The sequence below is a fragment of the Phocoena phocoena genome, chromosome 9 (genome assembly GCF_963924675.1).
Source record: "Phocoena phocoena chromosome 9, mPhoPho1.1, whole genome shotgun sequence".
NCBI lineage: Eukaryota > Metazoa > Chordata > Mammalia > Artiodactyla > Phocoenidae > Phocoena > Phocoena phocoena.
This window is the reverse complement of record NC_089227.1, coordinates 63,677,083-63,701,987: the sequence shown is the minus strand read 5'-3', so window position 1 is coordinate 63,701,987 and position 24,905 is coordinate 63,677,083. Positions and strand designations below refer to the sequence as shown.

General features: G+C 40.6%; 1 protein-coding gene across 1 annotated transcript in view; it reads left to right on the top strand.

Moving 5' to 3' along the window:
* The first annotated feature begins 3,882 nt into the window (after positions 1-3,882).
* Positions 3,883-24,905, top strand: part of DPY19L1 (dpy-19 like C-mannosyltransferase 1) — a 95,253-nt gene continuing 74,230 nt past the window's right edge. The window contains exons 1-4 of the mRNA XM_065883493.1: positions 3,883-4,180; positions 18,787-18,811; positions 19,450-19,537; positions 22,460-22,597. Coding sequence (XP_065739565.1) covers positions 3,883-4,180; positions 18,787-18,811; positions 19,450-19,537; positions 22,460-22,597 — 549 coding nt within the window. The remainder of the gene's footprint in view (positions 4,181-18,786; positions 18,812-19,449; positions 19,538-22,459; positions 22,598-24,905) is intronic.

Below are 24,905 nucleotides of genomic sequence, written 5' to 3'. Positions count from 1 at the left end.
AATTTACATTTGTTCTCACCAGAGACTAAAGAAATACATTCATTGTAACAGTGACAAGCTAATGTTGGGGCTTTGTGGAAAGTTGAATGTTATACAGATATACTTTGTTGCACCCATTTTAGGTTTCTGTGAAGTGTGCCTGGATTATGCAGGTTCCTCTCTTGATATGAGCAACTGCTGAGGGATACAACTGTCAGAATCTAGAACTTGACCCCCAGACACTTCTGCAATAAACACATCAAGTGACCTAGTTCAAGGAAATGAGAAACAGATGCCACAGTCAAGATCCTCCTTCTGCTGTCACTCTTGTGGGTAGGAGAGCGAGTGGGAGGAAAAGGCGGAAATTTGGAAGTTTTAATTAGGGCCTTGAAAATGCAAATGTAAAGAAATAAGGAAATTGGTTCCCGGCAGTCTTCCCTTGACCAAATTTTGCTTTTCATTGTCCATTTAACAATGTTTCCCTGGTCCCTATACTTTAATATCGCTAGGCTTTATTTTGGGGCATTTACTTGTCTTTATTATTTTATGCACATTTCCTCCTTTTAATTTCCTATTTCTCCATCCCCAAAGCTTTTACAAAATTAGTTTTTTAATTAAAAATTTTTATTTCAAATGCCCAAGATGTAGCTTTTAGTGAGAAAAGGACTGGGCTTGTATCCCGGTGACCAGACCAGGGATTTTTCATGAGTGGTTGCTCTGTAGGGTTTCTATCCTTGGAATTTGTCTGCTTTGATCCAGTATTTCTATAGTGTCACATAAGGAAGTACCTTTCTGGTACATCTGGAACTCCTGAAAAAAGGCATTAAAGGTGGCCAGTAACTGCAATACTTTAATCTGTATTCATTATAATCTTGAATTACTTCTTAGGATCATCTACACACATTTTTTTTTTAAAGCAGCTTTCAGTCCCCCCCCACCCCCTTTCTCTCTCTCTCTCTTTAGCGTCTGTCCACCACTATGTGGCAGCCCTTAGCCTAAAGATATGAATATGAATAAACTGCATTCTCTGCTCTTTTGGTCTCAGAGTTATAAAGACAAAATGAAATCTGGCACATAACTTTCATGACTATTCCATTTTTTGCTCTACCACTCTCCCTGTGTGAAACATCCTCCTTTCTTGGGGGGAGGGGAGAGAGAAGTAAGAGCAGTTGCCTACTATTTTATCCAAGCTTAATGACCCATGAAATGGTCATCCTTTGTAAAGCATGTGTGGGAAGCAGGAAACTTCAAGGGGAGGAGCAACTGCTCAGACAGCTGAGAAACTTGAAGCCCAGAGCGTGTGGGTCTGGTCTAAACATCACACAGCTGTCCTTGCTCCTCAGCACTCTGTTCCTCTGCATCTTCACATCCATTCTAGACTGTCAGCTTCAGGCTTCGGGAGGACAGAAGACTTGCCACCCTCCATATACAGCATCCACTGCTTTGAACACTTATCGAGCAATTACTTTGATGGAAGTAATTGTTAGATACCTTATATACACTGTCTTACTTAATTTTTACTAATCTGTAGGGTAGATGTTTTTATTACTCTTATCTTAGGGATGAGGAGACCGAGACTCAAAAAGGTCTGGTAGGGCTTCCCTGGTGGCACAGTGGTTGAGAGTTCGCCTGCCGATGCAGGGGACATGGGTTCGTGCCCCGGTCCGGGAAGATCCCACATGCCGCGGAGCGGCTGGGCCCGTGAGCCATGGCCGCTGAGCCTGCACGTCCGGAGCCTGTGCTCCGCAACGGGAGAGGTCACAACAGTGAGAGGCCCGCATACCACAAAAAAAAAAAAAAAAAAAGGTCTAGTAACTTGGCCAAGGTCATAGGGTTGGTACACGTCAGAGCAAAGACTGGAATATGGGCCTATTGTCACCATGTGTTTTGACCAATATGCTAGACTGCCCCCACTTGGTCGCCAAGAAGAGAAGGGACTCCTCAGCACTGGTGGAACTGATCAAAACCCACTGGGTATGGCTTAAACAATAGGTGTTCCTCTTTCAATACAGTTCAACAAATTTTCACAGTCAAGCTCTGGGTTAGGCTCTGTGGGACAATATGAAGTTGAGTAGGAAAGCTTCTTTGTTTTCTAGAAATTCGAGACCATGGGAGGAGGGCTAGAACTAAGTAACTTTCAAGTGAACTACAGAACACAGCATATTTAATCTTCATCTGATTATGTTATCTCCTGCATTCATTCACTCAATCACTCATTTATTTTTTCAACAAGTGTTTTCTCTGGCAAAATGGTACCAGTTGAATCCAAGAGGGAAACACACTGGATCCATCTGACACATAATTTCAGAATACAAGCCTTCTGTAATATCACTTCAATAATTTTTTAAGAAGTGTCTAAAAATAATTGTTCCCTGTTCTGATGAAAGACAGGTGAAAATTCAAATTCACAAAATATATAGAGTATGAGGGATTATTAATTAGCATGGCAAATTTTTTCCCTTTACAAAATAATTAATTGCCCTTAAAAAGGCATAACAGTGAATGGATGCCGATATTAATTAACTTCCTTAAATAATGAAATCGCTGGACAAAGAAACTTAAGGGCAAGGATCCACAGCCACGTGAAGCACCTGGAATTACAATGGAGATAATCAGAACGATGTGGCTTGATTTACAAAATTGGGAATTAAGGACAACTTTTTGGAACAAGCCCACTGGACACCGCAAGTAAAGGAACTTAGTTATCTAGGAGGCTGTAGGGTTTTGTCCAAAGAATGCAAGGGTGGGTGGGGGGGAGAAGGGTAACTGGGATCTGCCTGGTTTTCCTAATCTTCCTGGGCTTCCTTCAGTCATGCCTTCCGCTTGCTACGTGTAAGAAAATGCGTTTTCGACTAAGGTTTTGTATTTTAACAGCAAATAAAGTTTTTCTGCTTTCTTTCAAGCCACAAGGTTACAGCATTTAAAAGTAACAGAACATACGATAATTTTTTCTTCTCGGTCCACTCAATTTTATCACCCTCAGCCTGGGCTCCTACCCTGGGTTTCAGTTTTAATGTCAGGCACACACTTGTGTCTCGACCCTTAACAGCTCCCCTTGAGATACTCTGCTGCCATTTAAAATCGGGTTGCCCCGCTCGTCGTATCAGCGAATGCGGGAGCTGCACTCGGCAGCGCTCTAAACTGCAAGGCCACACATTGTGGAGTAATGTGACCCAGTGGCTCTACTTTGTTCTGCTCTTCTTCCAGCGGCAGGGCCACCGAGGCTCCAGAGCGCACGCACAGCGCCCCCGCCTGGTCATTCCCGAGCGTCCCCTCCCCGGTCCGGCCGTCCCCGCGACGAGCTGCTTGGGCCACGCGGGCTTTCTCGGGGTCCACTTGCAGCCTTAATCGGGTCCGAAACTTCGACCAGCGGCCCCCTTCCCGAGAGGGCCCTTTATTCTTCCCGGCCGCTCCCAAAAGGAGGGACAGCCGCTCCCGGGAGGCGATCCGTGCCCTCGCCCTGGCTGAGTCCTGCACAGGTCCTACGTAGGGCCGGGGTCGCCGGGCTGCCCCAGGTCGGCCCCCGCCCTCGCCGGAAGTCCGCGCGTGCGCGCTGGCTGTCCGGGAGCGCGCGTCCGGCGCGGAGGGGCGGGGGGAGCGGGACAGCAGCCGCTCACAGGGTGTCCCCGCCCCCGCCCCCCGGCGTTCCGCGGTCGCCGTGACAACCGGAGCAGCGGCAGCGGCGGCGGGCGCACGAGTCCGGCGCCGCCTCCCGGTAGCACCGCTAGGGAGGCAGCCGCCGCCAGGCCTTGCAGCTTTCCCCGCCTCCCCGCCGGCGGGGAGGGGCCGGCCCGCCCTCCGCCCGCCCGCTTGAGAGTGAGCGGCGCCGGGGCCGCCCCGCCAGCCCGCCGTTCCCCGGCTGCCGTCCGGGCGCGCGCAGCGAGCGGGCGCGACTATGCCAAGATGGTCCTGCAGGCGCGGAACAAGCACCGGGAGGCGGCCCCCAAGCCGCCCCAGCCACCCCGTGCCTCGCAGTCGCCGCTGAGGGGGTCGCCAGATGTCGGCGCCGGGGAGCCCGGGCCCGAGCGCGCGCCCCCGTCCCCTCGGCGCAAGGGCGCCGCGGGCAGAAAGGGGCCCCGCGCCGAGCCCGCCCCGCCGCTCGCCGGGGGCGGCCTCGGGGGGCGCTTGGCGGCCGGGCTGCGCGGGGCGCTGGGCCTGCGGCTCTCGGGGCGCGGCCGGACCTGGACCACGCTCCTGCTAGGTGAGCAGCCCAGCGCGCGAGCGCCGCCGGGACGCGGAACTTTGAGGCGCGGGCCCCCTCTCCCCTTCCCCTCCGCTCTCCTCCGGCTTCCGTGCCGCCGAGCCCCGCCGGTCGGTCCCTGCCAGTTCGCAGCCCTCTCCGAGTTTTCCTGGGACATCCTTACCTCTTCCTTCCCTCTCCCTGCCCTAGGCTCGGTCTTCCTCGCTCCCTTCCTACTTGCTCTCTGTCTTTGCTTTAAAAAAAAAAAAAAAAAAATGGCCCCGAGATCAACAGCTGCCCGGCCTGGCAGCGAATTGGCAGGTCTGCGCTAACGAGATTGGACGCTGCTGATTGGCGCGGGCCGGCAGCCTTCCAGTTATCTCGCCTCCTGTCCGGGAGAATGGTTTGCTTTGGGTTGGAAGCGATTCCACTGAACTCAAAGCAAAAGCACGTCCCGTGTTCTAGAAAGTTGCTAAACTTATAATTAAATTTTGGCGTGCTGTTTTTTTCTTGGCTGCAGACACCGCCGATGGCACTTTATTTGTGATTCCCTTCCGCACGTCACCTTCCCGGTTGTGTTGTGTTTTGGGCCCCCAAGCTGGGACCTTGCTGACCTGGGAAAGATTGGTATGGAGGGCTCCCCCTCATCCGCTGCCTTGACCTAACGGATGATATGTAATGATGTGCTGAAAAAATTAAAGTTGAAACATTCACATGTTGTGGACCGACTTCAGGTTTCCTTTGTTTTCTGGTCGACATTCTGATAAGGCAAGTTATAGCAGTTTGGATAATAGGCCTAATTTTTCTAAGTCAGCAAGTAAAATGCTGTAACACTGCCTTTTCCTATATAATGTCATTAATGGGCTTTGGCTACTGAATTATTTAACTCTTGGTCCTTTCAAATTCCTTTAGTGACCCCAAAGAATTTGGAGTTCATTATAGACCAGGGAATAAAATACAACAAATCGGCTTCCCCTGAGATCACAGCCACTCAATCATTGAAAGCCAGTCATCACCGTGTGTGTGCGCCTGCACATTTTAATGAGCTCAGAAATGTTGATATTGCTTTTGGGGTACTTTTTTTTTTTCTTTCTATTGTAGATTCAAGACTAGAGAAATTCAGTATTTTCAGTACATTTCTCCTTTTTTTCAGTAGCGAGCTTGAAAAACCTTGCCAGTGTGCAGGTTAGTTCAATTCACCTTGGGGAGGCAGCATGGTACAGTGGATGAGACAGAGGCTCCTGATCCAGTTCACCGAGTTTAAGTTTGGTTTAAGTTTCAAGTTATTTCCTTTGCGAGCCTTGCCTTCTCTGTGACATGGGATTATCACCTGCCCTACTTACTCCAGGGCACATCCTGAGGAGCAGAACTGAAAGGGGTGGGTACTATATGGCTAGACACTTTGTATCTAAAACATTTAACAAGTTTTAGTTGCTGTTAAACTAAAAGCACAAGCATAATATTGATTTGATATCTGGTGACGGAATGAAGTTGCTTTTTTCTTGAATAGATAGCTACTATAAACATTAACCACTTTGTAGCAAAATATGGAAAGGCATCACTCCTTAAGGGAGGTTACAGTAACAAATCATAGAATAATATCTATTGCCATTTTCTTATGTGCATATTTTCTTTGCTTGTAATTTCATTTCCTTTGAATCTTATACTGGATGGCTTATATTTGGATCTAGTAATGGTTCATACCTAAGTTTTGTATTAATGTAACAGTGTGACACTTTACTTGACTCATCCCTTTGGGTATTGGAAAGAGGTACAGTGAAGGTGCTGTCCCACATTTTTGGATGTACTCTGGACACTGGCCATCAGATGGATGGAGGTTGGATGACCAGACCAAGGTCTAGAGACTTTCTGTCCTTGCTAACCGTTTACATGAGGACACGGGGCAGCTTGAAAGATGATTCTGGAGAATAACCAGACCTGGAATGTTTGGTTCTTTCTCTGGATCTGTACTCTCAAAACCTGTAAAGAGGAGCAGAGTTTAGACATTTTTGAAAGCTGCCTCATTTTCACTCTTCTTCCCTCCCAGAATGAGTGAGAACTGAGCTGACATGGTATGGTTTTTTAGTACAGGATTTTGCTATGACAAAAATTGTTTCATTTGTGTTTTGGAAGAAATTTTACAACTTGAGGCTCCCTGATAGAAGCACACCTTTTAAAGAGAGGCTGACTAGGGGTCCCTAGTCTCTCATCTCCTCCACGTGTGTGAAGCACTGATGGGGAGCTCACAACCTACGAGGATGGCCCTTTCCACTGTTGGGCAGTCTTAAGCCCTGTTAAAAAATCCATTTTAATAAACGTGTTTTTCTTTTTTTTAGACATTATTTACCATTTAATGGTAACAGTCATAAAGAAGGTCTTTGAAATGTTTATTTTTAGATGTTTCAACCCAGTAGCTCCCTATATCAGCCAGGGGAGGCAGTGGTGTATTAAGAAGAACCATGACACAGTGTTTTCCTAACTTTTTTGACCACAACCCTCAGAAAGCAACACAATTTACGTTAAACTGCTCACCCTTCTGAAAATCCAACCCTGTATATTTATGCATGTGTCTCTCTGTCTGTCAAACTGTTTTATGTCAGTGTCCTGGCAGGAAACAGATTTAACAAGTGGCCTGTTTTCAAAAGTGTGAGCAGGTTTAAGGAACCCAAAAAGGACACTGAAGCACCCAGGGATTGTCACCAGTGGGAAGGTGCTACCACCTCTGGGCCTGAAGGAGAAAGGGAGCTTCCTCCGGAGCTGAACCCAAGGAGAGCTGTGGAGTGGGGGCAGGATCACCCAAGAAGAGTGACCCCAGACACTCTGCCCACCCTCTGATCTCCCACTGGTGCCTCTCACTGGCTGTCCAACGGGAAATCCTTAGGCAAGGGGTCCAGCTGAATCATTCTGTAGGGTCAGCCTCCTGGGGCTGGGAACAAGGCAGAGAAGGGAGGAGAACGGATTTGAAAAGGGAAATGGAGACTAAGAGCAGTATGTGCATACATTTAAAATAAAAAGGTCATGCACTCTTCTCACTCTATAATGTACAGTGCATTTTGATTTTCTGTTCTGTCCTTTTTTAAAAAATGCTATTTATAAACCATTAAGCTGATTTCGTGATCTAGTATTATGACCCACAGTTTGAAAACACTGCCTTAGAGGAACTGTTTTCTGATTCTGTACCTGTTTCAAACTCATTGGTGCCTGAGCAAAGCATTTAGCTTCTCTGAGCCTCAGTTTGTACACATGTAAAAATGGAAGACCTGGACTAGACTAGTGGTTCCCAACCTTAGCTGTATACTAGTGTCACCTGGAAACTTCAAAAAATCCCGAAAGCTAAGCCACACATCAGACCAATTAAATGAGAATCTGGGGTGGGGTGAGGTGGAGGGAAGCATTAGTAGCTTTAAAGTCTGATGTTATGCTTCCCTTTAGGAGCCGACTGTCTAGCATCACAGAGCTGACATTCCTACCTGACAGCAATCCCCTGGAACTAAGTGTATCTACCCCTCCCCTCTTTTAAATGGGGACACAGCCCAGTTTGCCAAAGTTTCTCCTAATCTCTATTGTTTTCCCAAAACAGGCTGTGAGTTGCTATTTATCATCTGATATGTCTGTTATTTTAATTGGAGTAGCATTCACAGAGATGGTGAAGACTAGGGGTGTGGTGAGCGGACAGATTTAAGGGAAAAGATCAAGAATTCTATCTTGGACATGTTACCTTTGAGACATTCGTGAGGTGTCCAAGTAGAAATGTCAAGTAGGCAATGGGACATAAGAGAAGAGATCTGAGTGGAAACATAAAACAGGGGGTCATCAGCAAATGGGTGGTATTAAATTCATGGGAATTGATGATAGTATCTTCTCCTGATATGGGGTTTACTCTGTGCCAGGCATAGTTCTAAGTATTTTAGATTAACCGACTTATCTCAAATTCATTTAACTATTAAGTCAGTCCTCACCATGACACTGTGATTGTCATACCCATTTTACCAGATTGGGGACCTGAGGCACACAGATGTTAAGTAACTTGCCCAAGGTCACCCCTAGAATGTGGAAGGGTCAGGACTTGAACCCAGGCAATGTGGCTCCAGAGTTCATGCTCTTAACTGCTATGCTTATATTTCATCTTCTCTAGGGTGAGAATAGCAAGAAGAGAAATGAAGCCCCAGGGTCCAGTTCAGAGAAACCTCAACATTTAGTGCTCAGTAAGCATTAGCTTTCTTGTTTCTTCCTTCTTCAGGGGAGATAAGGAAGAGAGGGATCATAACTAGAGATAAGGGAATAGAAGTGGAAAAAGAGCATATTGGGGTTGGCTTAATGGGCAAGAAAAGCTGAGGAACCGAGAGGCACAGGGGCCACTGGCCATCTTGTGGTATGGCTTTCAAACAAACACTTAGACACACCTGAGCACCAGCCCTGAGGGTGTGTTAATACATAGATGTTGGGCTAATACAGTTCCCCGAAAGCCAATGAGTTGGATGGGTATTTGGGCTTTTAGAGAGTTTCCTCTGTTTAAAACCAGTTTTTTCTTTCTAAAGTACACTTCTGGTTAACTTTAAAGAATGTTTATAATCACTTAAATATATGTTATTATTAAAATATACAATTAGGAGGGTTCTGAATATGTGATATTCATGAGAGCTCAAATAAATAACAAATGTGATAAGTTTAATTTGTGTAAATATAAGGATATATTACCAACTCGTGATTGATTTTTGGCCCATAATACGGCATCAATACTGAAAGCAGATAAAATTTTATTATCTACATGTGTGTATTTGGATGTTGCTAAAATTTGCACTGTAGCTATTTTTGTAAGCTTTACACACTTTGTAAGATTAGGCTATATTATAATGTCTCTTAAAGCTTATGTTAATGAGATATTTACATTATCATAGAGACTACAAGCCTGTGTGCTTGTTTCCAAATGGGGTAGCATAGGCTTTATAATTTATATGTTTAATCTTAAATTCTTGTTTTGCTAGTTCATCTTTTACCATCAGATTATACTTTGCCCAAACCATTGGAACATTATTCTTCCAAGGTCAAGAGTCTGCTAGTTTTCTTTAGTTACCATTCTGATGATTACTAGTCATAAAAGTTAGTAAAAATTACACCTCTTTCTAGGTCAAAACCTTTATATTATTGTTTAATCCCATAAAAAGCAGTCCTGTTTCATAGGAAAGATCAGTTCTCCATGGGTGATCTTTCATAATTCAAGAATCATTGAGTACGATTAAGTTTAAAAAGTGGAAGAATTAATTTTTGGAGTACATAAATCTACAACTGTTGTAACTTTTATTTTTGTTTTGATACTGATTTTCATTTTCTCAGCATTATTACTGTCTTCCCCCCCGCTGAATGCATTTAAGAGCTCATACATCTTCATGTTTTCCTGGCATATTTCCTCATATTTGACTTCCTTTCCAAAGTAACCAGTTATCAGGTGTGTTTTTCAGTACTTTCACTACACGTAATTGATTCTTGGATGGCATTTTGTATTTTAATCATAGCAGCAAATGTTAACATAACAGCACAGTCACCAAAACCAGTCACAGAAGTTCTGAGTGATTCATTGTACTGACCAAGGATGGAGGTGATTTTATCTTCTAGTTTACAATAGCACCAACTATATCTTAAAACACAGTTTATAAATCACTTGGCCAATAACTTTTGAATACTTGCCATCTTGACAGATTTTTAATTTGAGAATATTGTTATAATTGAGAAGAGTGAGGCTTTATTCGTATGTTCACGCCAACTCAAATTTGCCTAATATACTACTGCTCTGCATTGCATTTTCCTATTACTTCCTAACAGTAACCACTGCTTTTTGTAGTGCAGCCTTTCAGTGCTGAAAATGTCACACCTCAGAATATTTTCCCCACGTTTTAATACTAATCATAAAGTACTTACATAACTAGCAGAGAGCTACTGTTTTCTACTTATGTTTAAAAGTTTTTTTAAAATAAGACCCGATTCCTCACTCTTCTCATCTTTGATCTTCATGGAAGTTTCATGGGAATCTAGAACTTAAAAGTTAACTCCTGGAATTTGATATGTGAGGAAACTAAAGTGGGCCAGGTGAATGGTCTGACATCTCTAGTGAGTTCACTGGGTGAAGTTTGGGATTAAAGTTAAGGTATCTTGGCTTGTTAAGCACATCTGTCAAATTGTAGGTTTCAGATCTACAATCTAAGGCAACTGTCACAGATGCTTTAATGGGAAGATGATCTCATGTGTTCCAAGACCTGATAACTTTTTTAGCAAGAGCACTACTTTGGTGGCTTATGGGGAATTGCTCTGATTGTTAAATCCTTATGGTCAGCCTGTCAGTCTCCATTTTGTCTTTGCATAACCTTTTTTCGGAAACTACTAAATTCTGAATTGTTTTTGATTGTGTTAGTTTGGCATTGTTACAAAAAAAAAAAACGGAATAAAATAGTAAAAAACAGTATCACAGTTTTCTTAATCATTTAAAGGCTAAGCAAAACATTGTGCTACCCAAGGGCAGTTTGCAATTTGGGGAGAATGCATAACCTTGAGAATCCATAACTATAGCCTTGAAACTTTAAATGGCTTATCGCTTAATGAACTTCTTAAAATCTCTTGCTTAATAATATGCTGGGCCTGGGTGTATATTGTGTATATATGGATCTTTTTTTTTTTTTTTTCCTCTGGTGAAGCGATGCAGCTTCTACATTTTTTTCCATTAGATTTATTAAAGCTTTACAGTTTCACTATGCTTGCCCAGGGGCATTTAATGAGCTAGCATATTATTTCAGGTGTATATTTTATCTAGATACTTGTTCTTTAAAAACTGAAATGGAATTTTTTTTTAGTAAGGAGAAAGTTACTTTATGAAAATTGGTAATGTAGGTTACTGTTTGATTTAAAAATATTTGTGTCCATATTATGTGAGGATACGATTTTAGAAGGAAGTTAGAATTTATTGCTTTAAAAACCCATATGTTGGGTAATTGTATTAAGTATTGCCTACTTTAATATATGTATATACATAAATATTTTAAATGTGAAAATTTTCTTTGTCTATTTCTTTGTTTAGAGGCCTAATTTTATACTGTTTGGGGGTGGTGATATACATTTTCCAGGTTCTGTTTTTATAATTTCACTTCAAAATAAACCTTTGTCCTTGATTTTTAAATTATTTCTAAGAAGTTTCCTCCTTTATGTCAGTGTACCCTTTTGGTTAAATGTGCTTATTAACATTTTTTAATGCTTAAGCTTCCAATTAGAAGGGCACCAGAGGCATAGAACCCAGGCAATCCATGAGGCCTTGGTTTATCCCAATCATGTGACCTTGGGCCTCATGGGAAAATAAGAGCCATTTTTGCTTCAAAAGGGCTCCTGGATCTTTTTGCTTAATATGTGGAAGTGCTCTGTGAACTGCAACTGATAAACAGTTGTTAGATTTATTCATTATAATTGAGAATTTAATTTTTCCCTAACTGTTGTAAGGTATTATTTTGCTCAATGCCAAATATATGGAGGAGATTCAAATTAACTAAGGTCAACGTTACAAGCATTATTACACAGACCATTGTGAATTCTACCTAGGAGCTATATAGTTTCTTCCAATCGTGATGGAATTTTAAAGTAGTCCTACTTCTCACTTTGAGACTTAATGTCTCTATTAATAAATTGAGTGCATTCCTTTTTTCCCTATTGAAAAAGCAAATTAAAAGAGTCAAACCTGCCAAGGCTTTTAGTTTGGGGAGCAGAAAGATCTAAAAGGAAAACAGAAAATAGCCATGGAGGCCCCTTGGACAGTGTGAAGTCCTAAGTATTAGTAGTAGTAGTTGTAGCTATACAAGGTCATTACGTGCTAGGAATAGAGATAACCAGGTGAAAACCCCTCATTTCACATTTGGTGAAAATGAGACTGAAGCTAAATAAGTCATATAAAATCTAAGGAATATTTCTTCTTAAGAAGGACTTTCTTACCATGGAAGGTAAAAAAGAATTCGATTCTTAATTTTTTTTTTTTAATTTTTATTTATTTATTTTTTTGTGGTACGCGGGCCTCTCACTGTGGCCTCTCCTGTTGCGGAGCACAGGCTCCGGATGCACGGGCTTAGCGGCCATGGCTCACGGGCCCAGCCGCTCCGTGGCATGTGGGATCTTCCTGGACCGGGGCACGAGTCCCCTGCATCGGCAGGCGGACTCTCAACCACTGTGCCACCAGGGAAGCCCTACCATTCTTGATACCACTGGTTGAGTGGCGCTGCCAAACTCCCCTCCTGGTGTTCCTAGAGCTCTGAGAGCCTGACCCACTATATATATAGTGAGTGAGCCTTCAGTTAATGTCTCATTATTGTCAATATCATGTGTATTCTATAACACCAGTATCAGTGATGGGAATTCTTTCGTGATGTTGGATCAGAGTCCACATACAGCCTTATTGTAACTGTCTTCTTTTCTGGCTACGCACCATAAATCCTCACCTAAATTGTAATCATGTCCTATAATCCATCCCCCCTCCCCCCCCACCCAATCCCACTTTAATAAACCGTGTGCTGAGAGGGCCACTATTGATTTGCCTTCTCAGATTTCTTACAGTTCATAGACTTCGTGCTATTTGCTTGGGTGCCTAATGTGTTCTCATTATTTCATGCACCTAAATCTTCTCTCTCAAAGATTTTATCTTTAAGGGCCCAGATGCTGGCTACTATCGCTTTAATGTCCTCAGTTTCTAGGAAAATGTGTTGTGCATTTAGGAGGCATTTATGTACTTGTTGGCTTTAAAGCCCTTGATAACACACAGTCTAGGTGTAGAAAGAAGGAAGGGGCCAAGCCTGACGTATACACGACCGTTTTCTCTTTCCCAAACTGGATCCTAAAGAATGTCTTTTTACTTATTAGTTTACTATACAGAAACTGGGCTTTGATTTTTTCTAGGTACTGTAGACTAGAAACATGATTTCCTTCAATATATTAATTTTGTTATATCTGTTTTACCTTCACATAATTGGAACCCTTTGAGCAGTTTGGAATGCTTAGATATTGTCTTTAGGTGTTTAGGTTGTGACTAATTGAGTATATTCTCTAATTTCTCTCACATGGTGATAGTCATTTAACAGTTCAACCCAGTGAGGTGCCAGGCACAATGCTAGAAGATGTAGATATTAAGATGAATTAAACACAAGCTCAGCCTCAAGGCTTCTCATCCTAGCATAGGGAACTGTTTAGGTGCTCTAATAAAAGTGTAATAGCTATGATGGCAGGACAAGCTTCACAAAATGCCACATTTGAATTCCTTTGACTTTGAAGGATGAATTAGTAGTTTTCAGGCAGGAGCAAAGGCATAGCATCATTAAAACCCTTGGTAGGGACTTCCCTGGTGGCGCAGTGGTTAAGAATCTACCTGCCAATGCAGGGGATGCGGGTTCGATCCCTGGTCTGGGAAGATCCCACATGCCGCAGAGCAAGCAAGCCTGTGCGCCACAACTACTGAGCCCACGTGCCACAAGGACTGAAGCCCGCGCGTCTAGAGCCCGTGCTCTGCAACAAGAGAAGCCCACGCACCTCAACGGAGAGTAGCCCCCGCTCACCGCAACCAGAGAAAGCCCACATGCGTAGCAATGAAGACCCAACGCAGCCAAAAACAAAACGAAACAAAACCAAAAAACACTTGTCATTTTAGGGGATCATTGCCCAGTGCAGCCAAGCATGAAGGGTGTGTGGTGGGATTAACTGGAAAAAGGCCAGAATGTGGACTCCATGGTGTGGGCCATGGGAAGTCATGGGACTTTTTAGACAGGGGGAGGAGATGCTTAAGTCTGTACATTTAGAAACTGACTTCCTTCTCCAGGATGGATTGTTGGTGTGGAATAGGGAGACTATTTACTGGTGACTTCATCTTCTGGGAAGAAACTTTTAAACTCTGAATGGACCCTTGAGAACAATTGTTAGTAATATTAGGAAGAGGTTGAGTGTGGAACTTGTCAAGGTTGATTTTAAAACCTTGTCCAGTGGATTTAAGAAGAGTTCTTAACTTCTTTTTATGTCATTTTGTTACTTGAGCATTAGGGAGGCCAAAACTGTGCAGAATGCTTTAAGTATGGATTAACCTCAATTTAAGAATAAGATGTATCTTTAAATTTTGCAAGTCATTTTGGACTTACAGTATATTTCTCTGTATAAATATTGTTACGAGATGAGGTCATCAAATGCCTACAGATGGGAAGGGAGGCAGCTCTGTCACTGTGGAAAGAAACAGGCTTGGAATGAGAACTTCTGGGTCCAGGTTCTTGCTTTTGGGGAAATAACCTCTCAGAGGCCCAGTTTTTCATTTGTGAAATGGGAATAAATACAGGATTGTTGTGAGACTCAAGAGGGCTTGTGAAGGTATTCTGTGAATTAAGTCAAGTACTAGTTATGAAGTACACGCGTGAGGGATTAAATGTAGGGTAGATGGGAAACTGTAGTCCTGGCTGGGGTTGCAGGAGGGTGGCTGGCAGGTTACCAGAGAGGGGCAAGGGGAGAAGCAGCCCACCCTGGCTTCACAGTTCCTGCTCTCCTGCCTTGAGGAGGAGGAAGAGAGAAAGGACAGTGGGTCTCCACCTTTAGCGTGCAGAAGACTCAGCCGAGGAATCTTAGGAAAGCAGATCGCGGGGCTCAACTTCCCAGCAATCCTCACTGGGTGGGTGGGAGGACTTCTGAGTCACCTGCTGGGGCGAGGCGACCTGGGGGAAGGTAGGAGGCTGGGAGAGTTGGTGAGAGAGGTCTGGGGGATCTGGTGCTGGTTGGAGAGGGGATGGGATCTAGGAACCCTTGAGGACTGAGCAGAACAGCGTGGAAGGACCCCCTCCTCCATTTCTTTCCCCGTTCCTCCTGCCCTCTTTACTGCTGGAAAGCTCTGCGGGCCAGGCAAGATCGAGCGGGGGAAGCAGGGGGCGTCCCCTTCCCACTTTCCGAGCTGTGGCTGGAAGGAGGGGTGTCAGAGGGAGCAGAGCTGGGGCAGGACCTCGGGAACTCCACTGTGCCGGGGTTCCAGACTGAGAATGGCAGGCTTAGGCAGCGGGCTGCGCGTAGGCGAGGGGGTCTAATATGCACTGATCGCTGCGACTCTATTTTAGAAAAAAAACAAAACAAAACTATTATATGCACACAAGTGTGTGTGTGTGTAGCCATCCATCCATCAAAGTATATTCAACTCTGGTTTATTATGTGGACATGGTTTAGGATTATTTAATTTCCCACCTTAATTATATGCATTAATTCAGCAAACATTTGAGTCTGGCTATGTGCTCAGCTTCTTGCTAAGTACTGCTGTAGTAAAATTCAGTGAAATATTGTTTGTATCCTCAGGGAATTGCATTCTATTTTGTTTAAACAAGATTCTAATAACAGGAGAAGAATAATTTTCAGTGAAGAAGCAGCTCAAATCGCATAAGGCTGAAAATTGATATAATGTGACATATAATCTTGTACAAAATTTCTTTAATCAGAAAGTGGAAGGAGTGGCCAATTTAGTTTCAGAGTATTGGTAATTTGTGTGCTTCTAGCAAAACTTAAGAGCCTTTCAGAATTCTCAGCCACAGGATTGCAATCTTTTGAATTACGTTACAAAGCAAACCTTCTTTCCTTGAACACCTTTTTCTTATAGAATAGTTTTGGATTTTTTGAAAGTTTTCTTTATCTTCTGATTTTTTTAAAAAAAATGCTGTATTTACCTCAGTACCTTAGAATGACAAGAATAGCATATGTGTTAAACTGGAAAAATTGGTTATCAATTTTGTGACACTCCCAGAAGACTATACACAGGATTGATAATCACTGGAATACATTTAGAGAAAATCATTTATAATCTTTTCTGTAGGCAAGAAGGCAAGAAAAGCTCTTTAGGGATACTTGAGGAAGTTTTTGTCATTTTATGTCTTTATGCTTAAATTATGCTCACAAGGCAGTATCTGCTTTACTTGCTGGGGCTTTCATTTTCAAATGACATATGCATATAATTTATCTCAATTTTGAATAAATTAAAGTATAGCTCTACACTTTTATAAAAAAATAATAGCTTCTATAAAACATACTGCCTTTATCAACAGATGAATTGTAACTTTTTTCTTTTATCTTTAAAATAAATAAAGAAAGAGGGAAGGGGAATAAGATACTTAGGGTAAGGAGGCTCTGGCCTTTGTGTCAGCCCCTCCCTCCTCCACAAGAGGCCACACAGCACAGGGATCTTAGGTCGGAATTCCTGCTTCCAACCTCCCTTTCTCTGTTTATCCACTTTGTTTCTTGGGCAAGTTCCTAAAGTTCTCTGGGAATCAACGTATTATCTGTATACCAGGGAAGGTTGGTACCTAACACATCGGATGGTTGCGAGGATTTATTGAATTAGTTCAAGTAAAGCACTTAAAAATGCGTGGCAGGTAATAAGAATTCAAATGTTAGCTGCTTTATTACTATTATTAAATTGAAATGAACAAAGGACTTAAAAACATTGGACAGATTATGAATCGACCCTGGAAACTATGAAAGAGGGTCATTCAAATGCCAAGAAATCCAAGAATTGTCTAGTGCTGCACGGATTGAATTAAAGGAAGGCACCAAAAGGCACTTTGTATCTTCCATCCTTCTGAGAAGTTGTAGTATTCTGAGGAAGTAGAGAGATGATGATCTTGAGAAATCCTATGTATCGCTGCAGAATTGTGAAGGTCAAAGACTAATTTAAAGGCGTAATGTGAAATGCATTTCTGTTAAAGTCAGCAGAATACTGGATGCCCTCTTTTACCAGAATTACTTGGTATTATTCTAGAAGTTTATTATTATTGTCAGATGGGAAGAAGAAACTAATAGTAAAATTATAAAACATGAGCAAAGTTATCTTTTTAAAATATTATTTAAAATGGAGAATTGAAGATGATAAACCAAAAAAAATAAATAAATAAAAGAATTAATAGTTTCGTAAATGAGCCCAAAAGAAATACATTACAAAATAAATACACTTCAAAAATAAATACATTAACAATATCCAGTAAAGTATAATGAAAGCAAAATTTCATGGTTATTAGCAGGAGCAAACAGATGTTAAACTCCCCGGTAAGACTTAATAAGAAATATGAGTTAACTATGTATTATGTATTAGCTCTACTGATAGGATTTTTGTCGACGGCAGTTGAAAAGAGAGTTGAATAATTGAAGTTATATATCATGTTTATGGATACTAACATATACATATATATTATAAATATGTAGATTCTTCCCATATTAATTTATGAATGAAATCAAAATTATAAGCTCTAAGGGATTACCAAAGTATAATGTGACAAGTCTTCAGTATAAGGTGGTACTTACATTCTATGATAGAAGAATGATTTATTCAGCAACATGATAGTTAGATCATTGAGAAAATAAAGCCCAGATTATATTATGGTGGTGTGAAGTCTTTAAAGGTAAAAACCAAAAAGGGAGTGGATACTAGATTTGTCAATGAGAAAAAAAAAATAAGAAAAAAAAATCAAAATTTCAAAAGGTCAAAGTACCAGGTACAAATAAATGACAAACCTAGTTAAATATTTGTCGTTTCAATGATCTGGAAAGAGTAAATCTTTTTCTTTTGTAACTATTAGTATCTTCTAGGTAAAATGCATTTTTTAATTTTTAAAAATATAAATACTTCTTTAAAAATAAGACAATAAGATCTGAGCTGTTTTGTCTTTCATTTCTAAGAGTACTTTATAGTTCATTTCCTTAGTAGTTATTTAATCAGAAGCCTGCAATACAGTGAATCTTGTGATACAAGGAAACTGAATGGTATTTTCTGGATTCATTTTAATGTGTTCTTTGTACTTGTACAGAAAGCAAACTATGAGACTGGTTTTATTACTAGCTTGTTTTCTCTCCCTTTTCTATTTTCCTTACCCCCCTCCATCTCCTTCTTCCTTCTTCTTTTGTTTTAAATTTGTTTAAAAAATAGTCAACTGTGGGCTTCCCTGGTGGCGCAGTGGTTGAGAGTCTGCCTGCTGATGCAGGGGACATGGATTCATGCCCCGGTCCAGGAAGATCCCACATGCCGGGAAGATCCCACATGCCACGGAGCGGCTAGGCCCGTGAGCCGTGGCCGCTGAGCCTGCGCGTCCACAATGGGAGAGGCCACAACAGTGAGAGGCCTGCGTACCGCAAAAAATAAAAAAAAAGGAAAATGTATTATAGAAATTAAGATATTGCAGCACATATCGAAAGTGATAGTTCCCTCTTTTTGTCCATCCCCAGTCCTGTTCCCTGAGGTCACCATATTTCTTTATTCTGTTGCCTCTCACCATTGGTTCTATTTGCTTTGCAGTTGAGTTTGTGGAACTTTCCATCTGAGGGTTTCTTGTATAGTTGTTGGCAAATAATAGCTCCTCATTAATTTTGTTGAATGAGTGTATGAATGAAAATTGTAGATATATGCTTAATTCTTTTATAATTTAGTCTATTGGTATTTTAAGCAGAGCCCTGGGACTTCTTTTGAAGAGTCCCTATTCTTTGCCCAGTCCCTAAGAGTTCAAGATTTACAGTTCCCAAACTTTACCATGCTTATCTTTGTAATGCTTTTCTGTAGGGTGAAAACATTTTTTAATGCTAAAGTAATAATTTACGTTTCTTTTTTCTTGCAGCTGCCTTTGCAGCAGTGTTGCACTGGTAAGATTGTTTTTCTCCTATGGTATATTTTATGCAGATGTTTATAGCCTACCAAACTATTGCTCATATATATATGAATAATTTCAGTTTAAGGATGAATGTATATTATTACATGCAGCACACTAGTCTGAAAATGTAGTTTAATTCATAAATCAGAGCCAGAATAATGCAATTTTTTAATAAAAAAGATCTATTATTAAAGAGGTTATATTTGAGACTCTCCTTCCCTTAACATTAATATAGTGTTCATGTTGAGAGGAAGATTCATTCTTTTAATTTTCTGGATAGAAAGAAATATGAATTTCATAAATCAGACATTTCTGAAATGGTAACCCAATGACATTTATAGTTTAATCTATAATTTTATTATACTTGGCTTAAAACGTCATTATTCTGGTTCATTCTAATTTTAAAATCTAATTTGAATTAGCTTTTAAAATTCTTATAGAGAGAAAGTTTAGTAGAAATGTAAGATATACTGAGTGGAAAAACAAATATGCATACCATTGTGTTTGAGTTTTATCACAAAATGAGTTGCAAATATATAGATTTTTTGTTTTTTGCTTTTAGAGTTTCTTTTAAAATTATACTTAGTATAAGTTTCAACACTGTTGCTTTGTTACTCTTTTGTTTTACAGGAGCCATATCACACACCTCTTTGAAAATGATCGTCATTTTTCTCACCTCTCAACATTGGAAAGGGAGATGGCTTTTCGCACTGAAATGGTTAGTTTTCATGTAATATTTTATTATAGTAGTTTAGTAATCTAAACATTTTAAGCTTTTCATCCTGGAAGTTTTCAAAGATGTTCCAAAGTAGGAAGAGTAGACAACTCCCCCTACCCATTCTCCCAGCTTCAACAACTGAGGACACATACCCATTTTTCTGTCATCTACATCTTCACACACCCATCTCTTTTTAAAGGAAACCTCAGATATCGTTTCATTTGTAAATATTTTTCATATGTGTCTCAAAAGAAAGGACTTTTTTTTGTTAACTACAGTATCATTGTCATACTTGAAAATAATGAAGAGCAATTACTTAATGTCATCAAAGATCAACCAGTGTTTAAATTACCTGGGGGAATGGGCATTTAATAACCATAATTCCTCTGTAGAGAAGAACTTTCCCACAATACTTATTTAGTTTGTTTCTCTGAGGTACACTTCACAGGAAAGACAGGAAAATGCTTGATTCTTTCTTTTTATTACAACTTTTCAGAAAAATGAGTTGGTTCCGTAGCATCTCCTAGTGGTGACCAATGGAGTTCTGTTGGTACTCCTTTTGGAATACCATTGTGGCCTGATAGATTTTAACATATTTTTTAAACTTAGCTGTCTTTAGCTGGTGAGAGCCCTTGCAGTTCTCTCTGTCTCCTTGACATGACCTCACTAGTATTCTGTAGCTTCCTTACTTGCTGGTACTACAAGACATTTCCTCTCCAGACCTGGAATCATCCAGTTTTCCAAGGAGCCCTGATTCCTTTCAGTAGCACATGGTATTTAGAGACCACAATTTTGGTTCTAGAGGTGCTCACTGATAATACTTTATATTAGATTGGCCATTGTGTCTAGGCCTTTTTAGTAAACAGAATTAGGAAACAGTTTTTTAAAAGGAGAAAATAAATTATTGATTTATATTTCTAAATTCAAATTTAGTTTTAGGCGGTTTTTACTTTTTTGATATTAAATTTGTATCTTTTCTGTTAGCTTGAGAATCTTGGTTTCAAATTACTTATACTTGAGGAATAAAAGTATCAAAGATATTATTAAAAATGATTACTGAAAATAATTTAAAACTTTCTTGCAGCTCTTTTTGACTTTAGGATATATTCCATTAGAGGTGTACAGTAAAATTACTATTGATATGTCTTAAAGTTGTTTGAAATCCTCTCCCAACTAGATAAATAATTAATTCTTCTTCTTCTTTTTTTCTTTTTTTGCTGTTTAGGCATGTAAAATTTTTTGTTTTTAAATTTTAATTATATAAGATATTCACATGGTTCCAAAATCAAACCTACAAGGTAGGTTGTAGTTTCCTGGGGCTCTCATAACAAAGTACAATAAACTAGGTGCCTTAAAAGAGCAGAAGTTTATTCTCTCACGGTTCTGGAGGCTAGAAGTCTGAAATCAAGGTGCTGGCTGTCCCATGTTTTCTCTGAGACTCCTTCCTAGCTTCTCATGGTTCTGGCAATCCTTGGCTTGCATTGGAGGTACAATCACTCCAATCTCTGCCTCTGTCTTCATGCAGCATTTTCCCTTGTGCCTCTGTGTTTAAATTTCCCTGCTGTTATAAGGATATCAGTTATTTTGCATTTGGAGTCCACCTAATCCAGTATTACCTCATTTTATTTTGATTACATTTGCAAGGAGCCTATTCCACATAGGTCACATTCACAGGTTTTAGTGGACATGAAATATTGGGGGACGTTATTAAACCTAGTACAGTAGGAAGTATTTAAAAAAACAGTGATATGAGAGCTAAATACCATGGTATCAAGAACCATTTTTTTCCTTTTCTGAGTAGGCAAATCACTTTGATATTTATAAACCTTAAGGTGAGTTTAGAGTTTGATAGCTAATGGTACTGGCTACCAGGGGAGCTCTAGACAAAACTGTATAGCAGATGGAATTGGTTCATCTGTTTTGCCCTATGCTGCCACTTCTGCTCCCTCATAAGGCTTCTAGTACTTGCTTGTTTTTTGTCCCATGTAGTATTCCAACCTTGATATCTTTCATAATTAGCATGTCAAAGTAAAAAATTATTTTCCTCAAAATGGGAGTACTACCACTGTCCCTCTCTTCCACCCTCAGAGCCCTGGTCCTGCAGGGTACTTACCTTATGCTGAGCTGAGAAGAAGGAAAATAGTCTGTAAAACTAGCTGGCATCTGAATGTAACTTATATGTAACACATCAGTGTGTAGCCTTCCTAATATATTTGTATTTTTACATATAACTCTGGAGGAAAGGTGGCTGATAGTACCATTTTGAGGATTCAAATAAGCATTTAGGGGGAAACGTTTTTGGCTGAGGATGATTGCGTTGGTTCATGGTAAACTTAGGTTCCATAGTAAACTCATCCTGTTCATAAGATAGCCTTTACTGACACTTAAATTAGTATGGGTTATAGGGGTTTCTTAAATGAAGTGTGCTGTCTGAGTTATATTACTTTTTATTATTTAAAAAAATTTTTTTTGTGGTACGCGGGCCTCTCACTGTTGTGGCCTCTCCCGTTGCGGGGCACAGGCTCCGGACGCGCAGGCTCAGCGGCCATGGCTCATGGGCCCAGCTGCTCCAAGGCATGTGGAATCTTCCCAGACCGGGGCACGAACCCCTGTCCTCTGCATCGGCAGGCGGACTCTCAACCACTGCACCACCAGGGAAGCCCTATATTACTTTTTAAATGTTGAAACTATTTTTGAAGCTATTTTGAGATCAACTGTTTCAATTAAGACAAGGTTATACTAAGATATGTAAGTTTTTTGCAACCTGAGCATTTATTAGTGATCAGAAACCTATGAAATTAATTGTAGCTGTTACTTTCTTGATTGCTTTATTTTTCAAAAGCAGCATATTTAAGTTTTTTTTTAAGCTAATAAGAGGCATAGTGATTATGTACTTTTAATCATAACATGTGCTTATTTCAGGGACTATATTATTCCTACTTTAAGACTATTGTGGAAGCACCCTCATTTTTGGATGGAGTATGGATGATTATGAATGATAAGCTGACTGAATATCCCCTTGTTATTAATACATTAAAAAGGTTCAATCTTTACCCTGAGGTAAGATACTTTTTCAATTGTGATTTTTTTTTTTTTTACTTTTTAAAGTATTACTTATATTAAATGCTGATTCTAAATCTAAGATGTAATTCAGTATATTAAATTTTCTTTTTTTTTTTAAAGAAAACGTGTATCTTTTCTTGGAAAGGAATATGGAAAAAAGATCATTATTAATTTTGGGAGTCTTTAACTGATTTTATGGGAGTGATTAGTATGATTGCATGGTTTACAAAGTATGAAAACTGTCTAGATTTGGTATGTTTATAGGGATTATAGCAGAGGAGCGCCATTACTTGTACATGTCATTTGCCAAATAATGTTTCTTCCTTAGCTGGGATTCTTCATTTAATTGAATGCACTTTTCCCCTGTGGGAGTGGAAGAAAGGACCTGAAATAGGAAGGCAGTGATATCAGTAACCTTTGGCCTCTCCTTCACCATCCCTCCTTCATTTGACGCATCCCTAAGCATTCTCCAGGACCAACCTGAGATGTAACTTCCTCAGTGACTCCTCCTTGAGGTTCTCCTGTTAAGCGCACGTCCCCTGGGCTCCCCCTTCTTAGCATGCTGATGCTTCTAGAAGGCATGCTGCCTGATGCCAGGGCTATGGTCTCTGTGGGATCTCAAGCCCGGGCTCAGTACCAGCACGAAGCAGGGCTTTTGGTCATTTCGCATTGAGTGAGTGGAGTCCAACTTCCAGATCAACTGAGTTAGCCTGATTGATTAGTAAAGCAATAGAGATAGAGGAGATAGAGACCAATAAATAATCACCAGAGTACTTATTGAGTACTTTCTATAACCATGTACACATTTACTTCTACAGCAATGGGATCACACAACACGTAACATTTTTTATAAGTGCTTTTTGTCTTTTAAGAATATATATATATATATTTTTTGCGGTACACGGGCCTCTCATTGTTGTGGCCTCTCCCGTTGCGGAGAACAGGCTCCGTCCGCACGCACAGGCTCAGCGGCCATGGCCCACGGGCCCAGCCGCTCCGCGGCATGTGGGATCTTCCCGGACCGGGGCACAAACCCATGTCCCCTGCATTGGCAGGCAGACTCTCAACCACTGCGCCGCCAGGGAAGCCCTGTCTTTTAAGAATATTTAAAGCCATCTTCCTAAGTCATCTTTTCTTCAACAGCATCATGTTTTATGGCTGTATATACAATCTACCATTGTTTATTTAGTCCATCTTTTATGAAAACTTTGGTTGTTTTCAACTTTTAAAGGATCTAAAGCTGCAATAAGCATCCTTGAAGCGAAATCTTTACATACATTCTTATGTTTTTTTAAACTATGAATATGTTGATGTGGAACCATTTAGTTTAATAGAATATATGCTTTAATGATTTTGGTACATGTTGCCAAAATGCTTTCTAGATAGGTTATATTCCCACTAGCAGTTTTTCTGAAAATGCTTGTTTCCCTGCATCCTTGCTAATTTAATAGGCTGATAAAAGTTAAGATCACATGAAGTATTTTGTTCATTGCTGTATATATGTGTGTGTATGTATATTTTATTCAATGCTATATCTTAAAATGCATTTTCACTTTTAAAAATAATTGCTTATTCATGCCCTTTGTCTATGTTTTTATTGATATTTTATAAGAGCTCATTTATTATATGCAGGATGTTAATACTATGCTATATGATAAGATATTTTCTCCAGCTTTTTGTTGCCTTTTAGTTTTGTACAGTATGATGAGTATGTATTTTTTCTGTTCAGAGATATCTGTGAAGCTTTTAGATTTATGGTTTTTAGTCATTCATATGTAAAAAATCTTCATTCTTAATTGTTATAATTATGTTTTTGAGATTTACATTTTTAATTTATCTGGAATTCGTCTGGATGCTCAGTGTTGGGGTAGGGATCTAACGTTATATGTTTTCAAAGTGGTCTTCTGTGTAACCTTACACTTGGATGAGTGGTCCGTCTTCTCCCTGCTTCTTTATTATATCCAGAATTATTATACATATATGCTTGCATCTGCTTTTGGACTTCGTGTTCAGTGTTACCTTAGGTTGAGGTCCTGGAAAAGAGGAGATGTGCACACAGGAAGTGTATAGGGGAAAGCCCTTGGGGGCAACATCTGAAGGGGGATGAAGGAAGGAGGAGGAGGAGGAGGAGAGCTGAGCTGTGATGCAGTCACAGCAAAGGCCTCAGCCAATCCCCTGGGAAACTCTGGAACTGAGATGACCCCGCAGAGTTGTCCTACCTGAGGCAAGGGCCCCTGGCCTTTATACCTCCCCCTGTTGAGTAGTTAGACATTGGATGCAGTTGCCCTTGGGAGGGGGTATGATC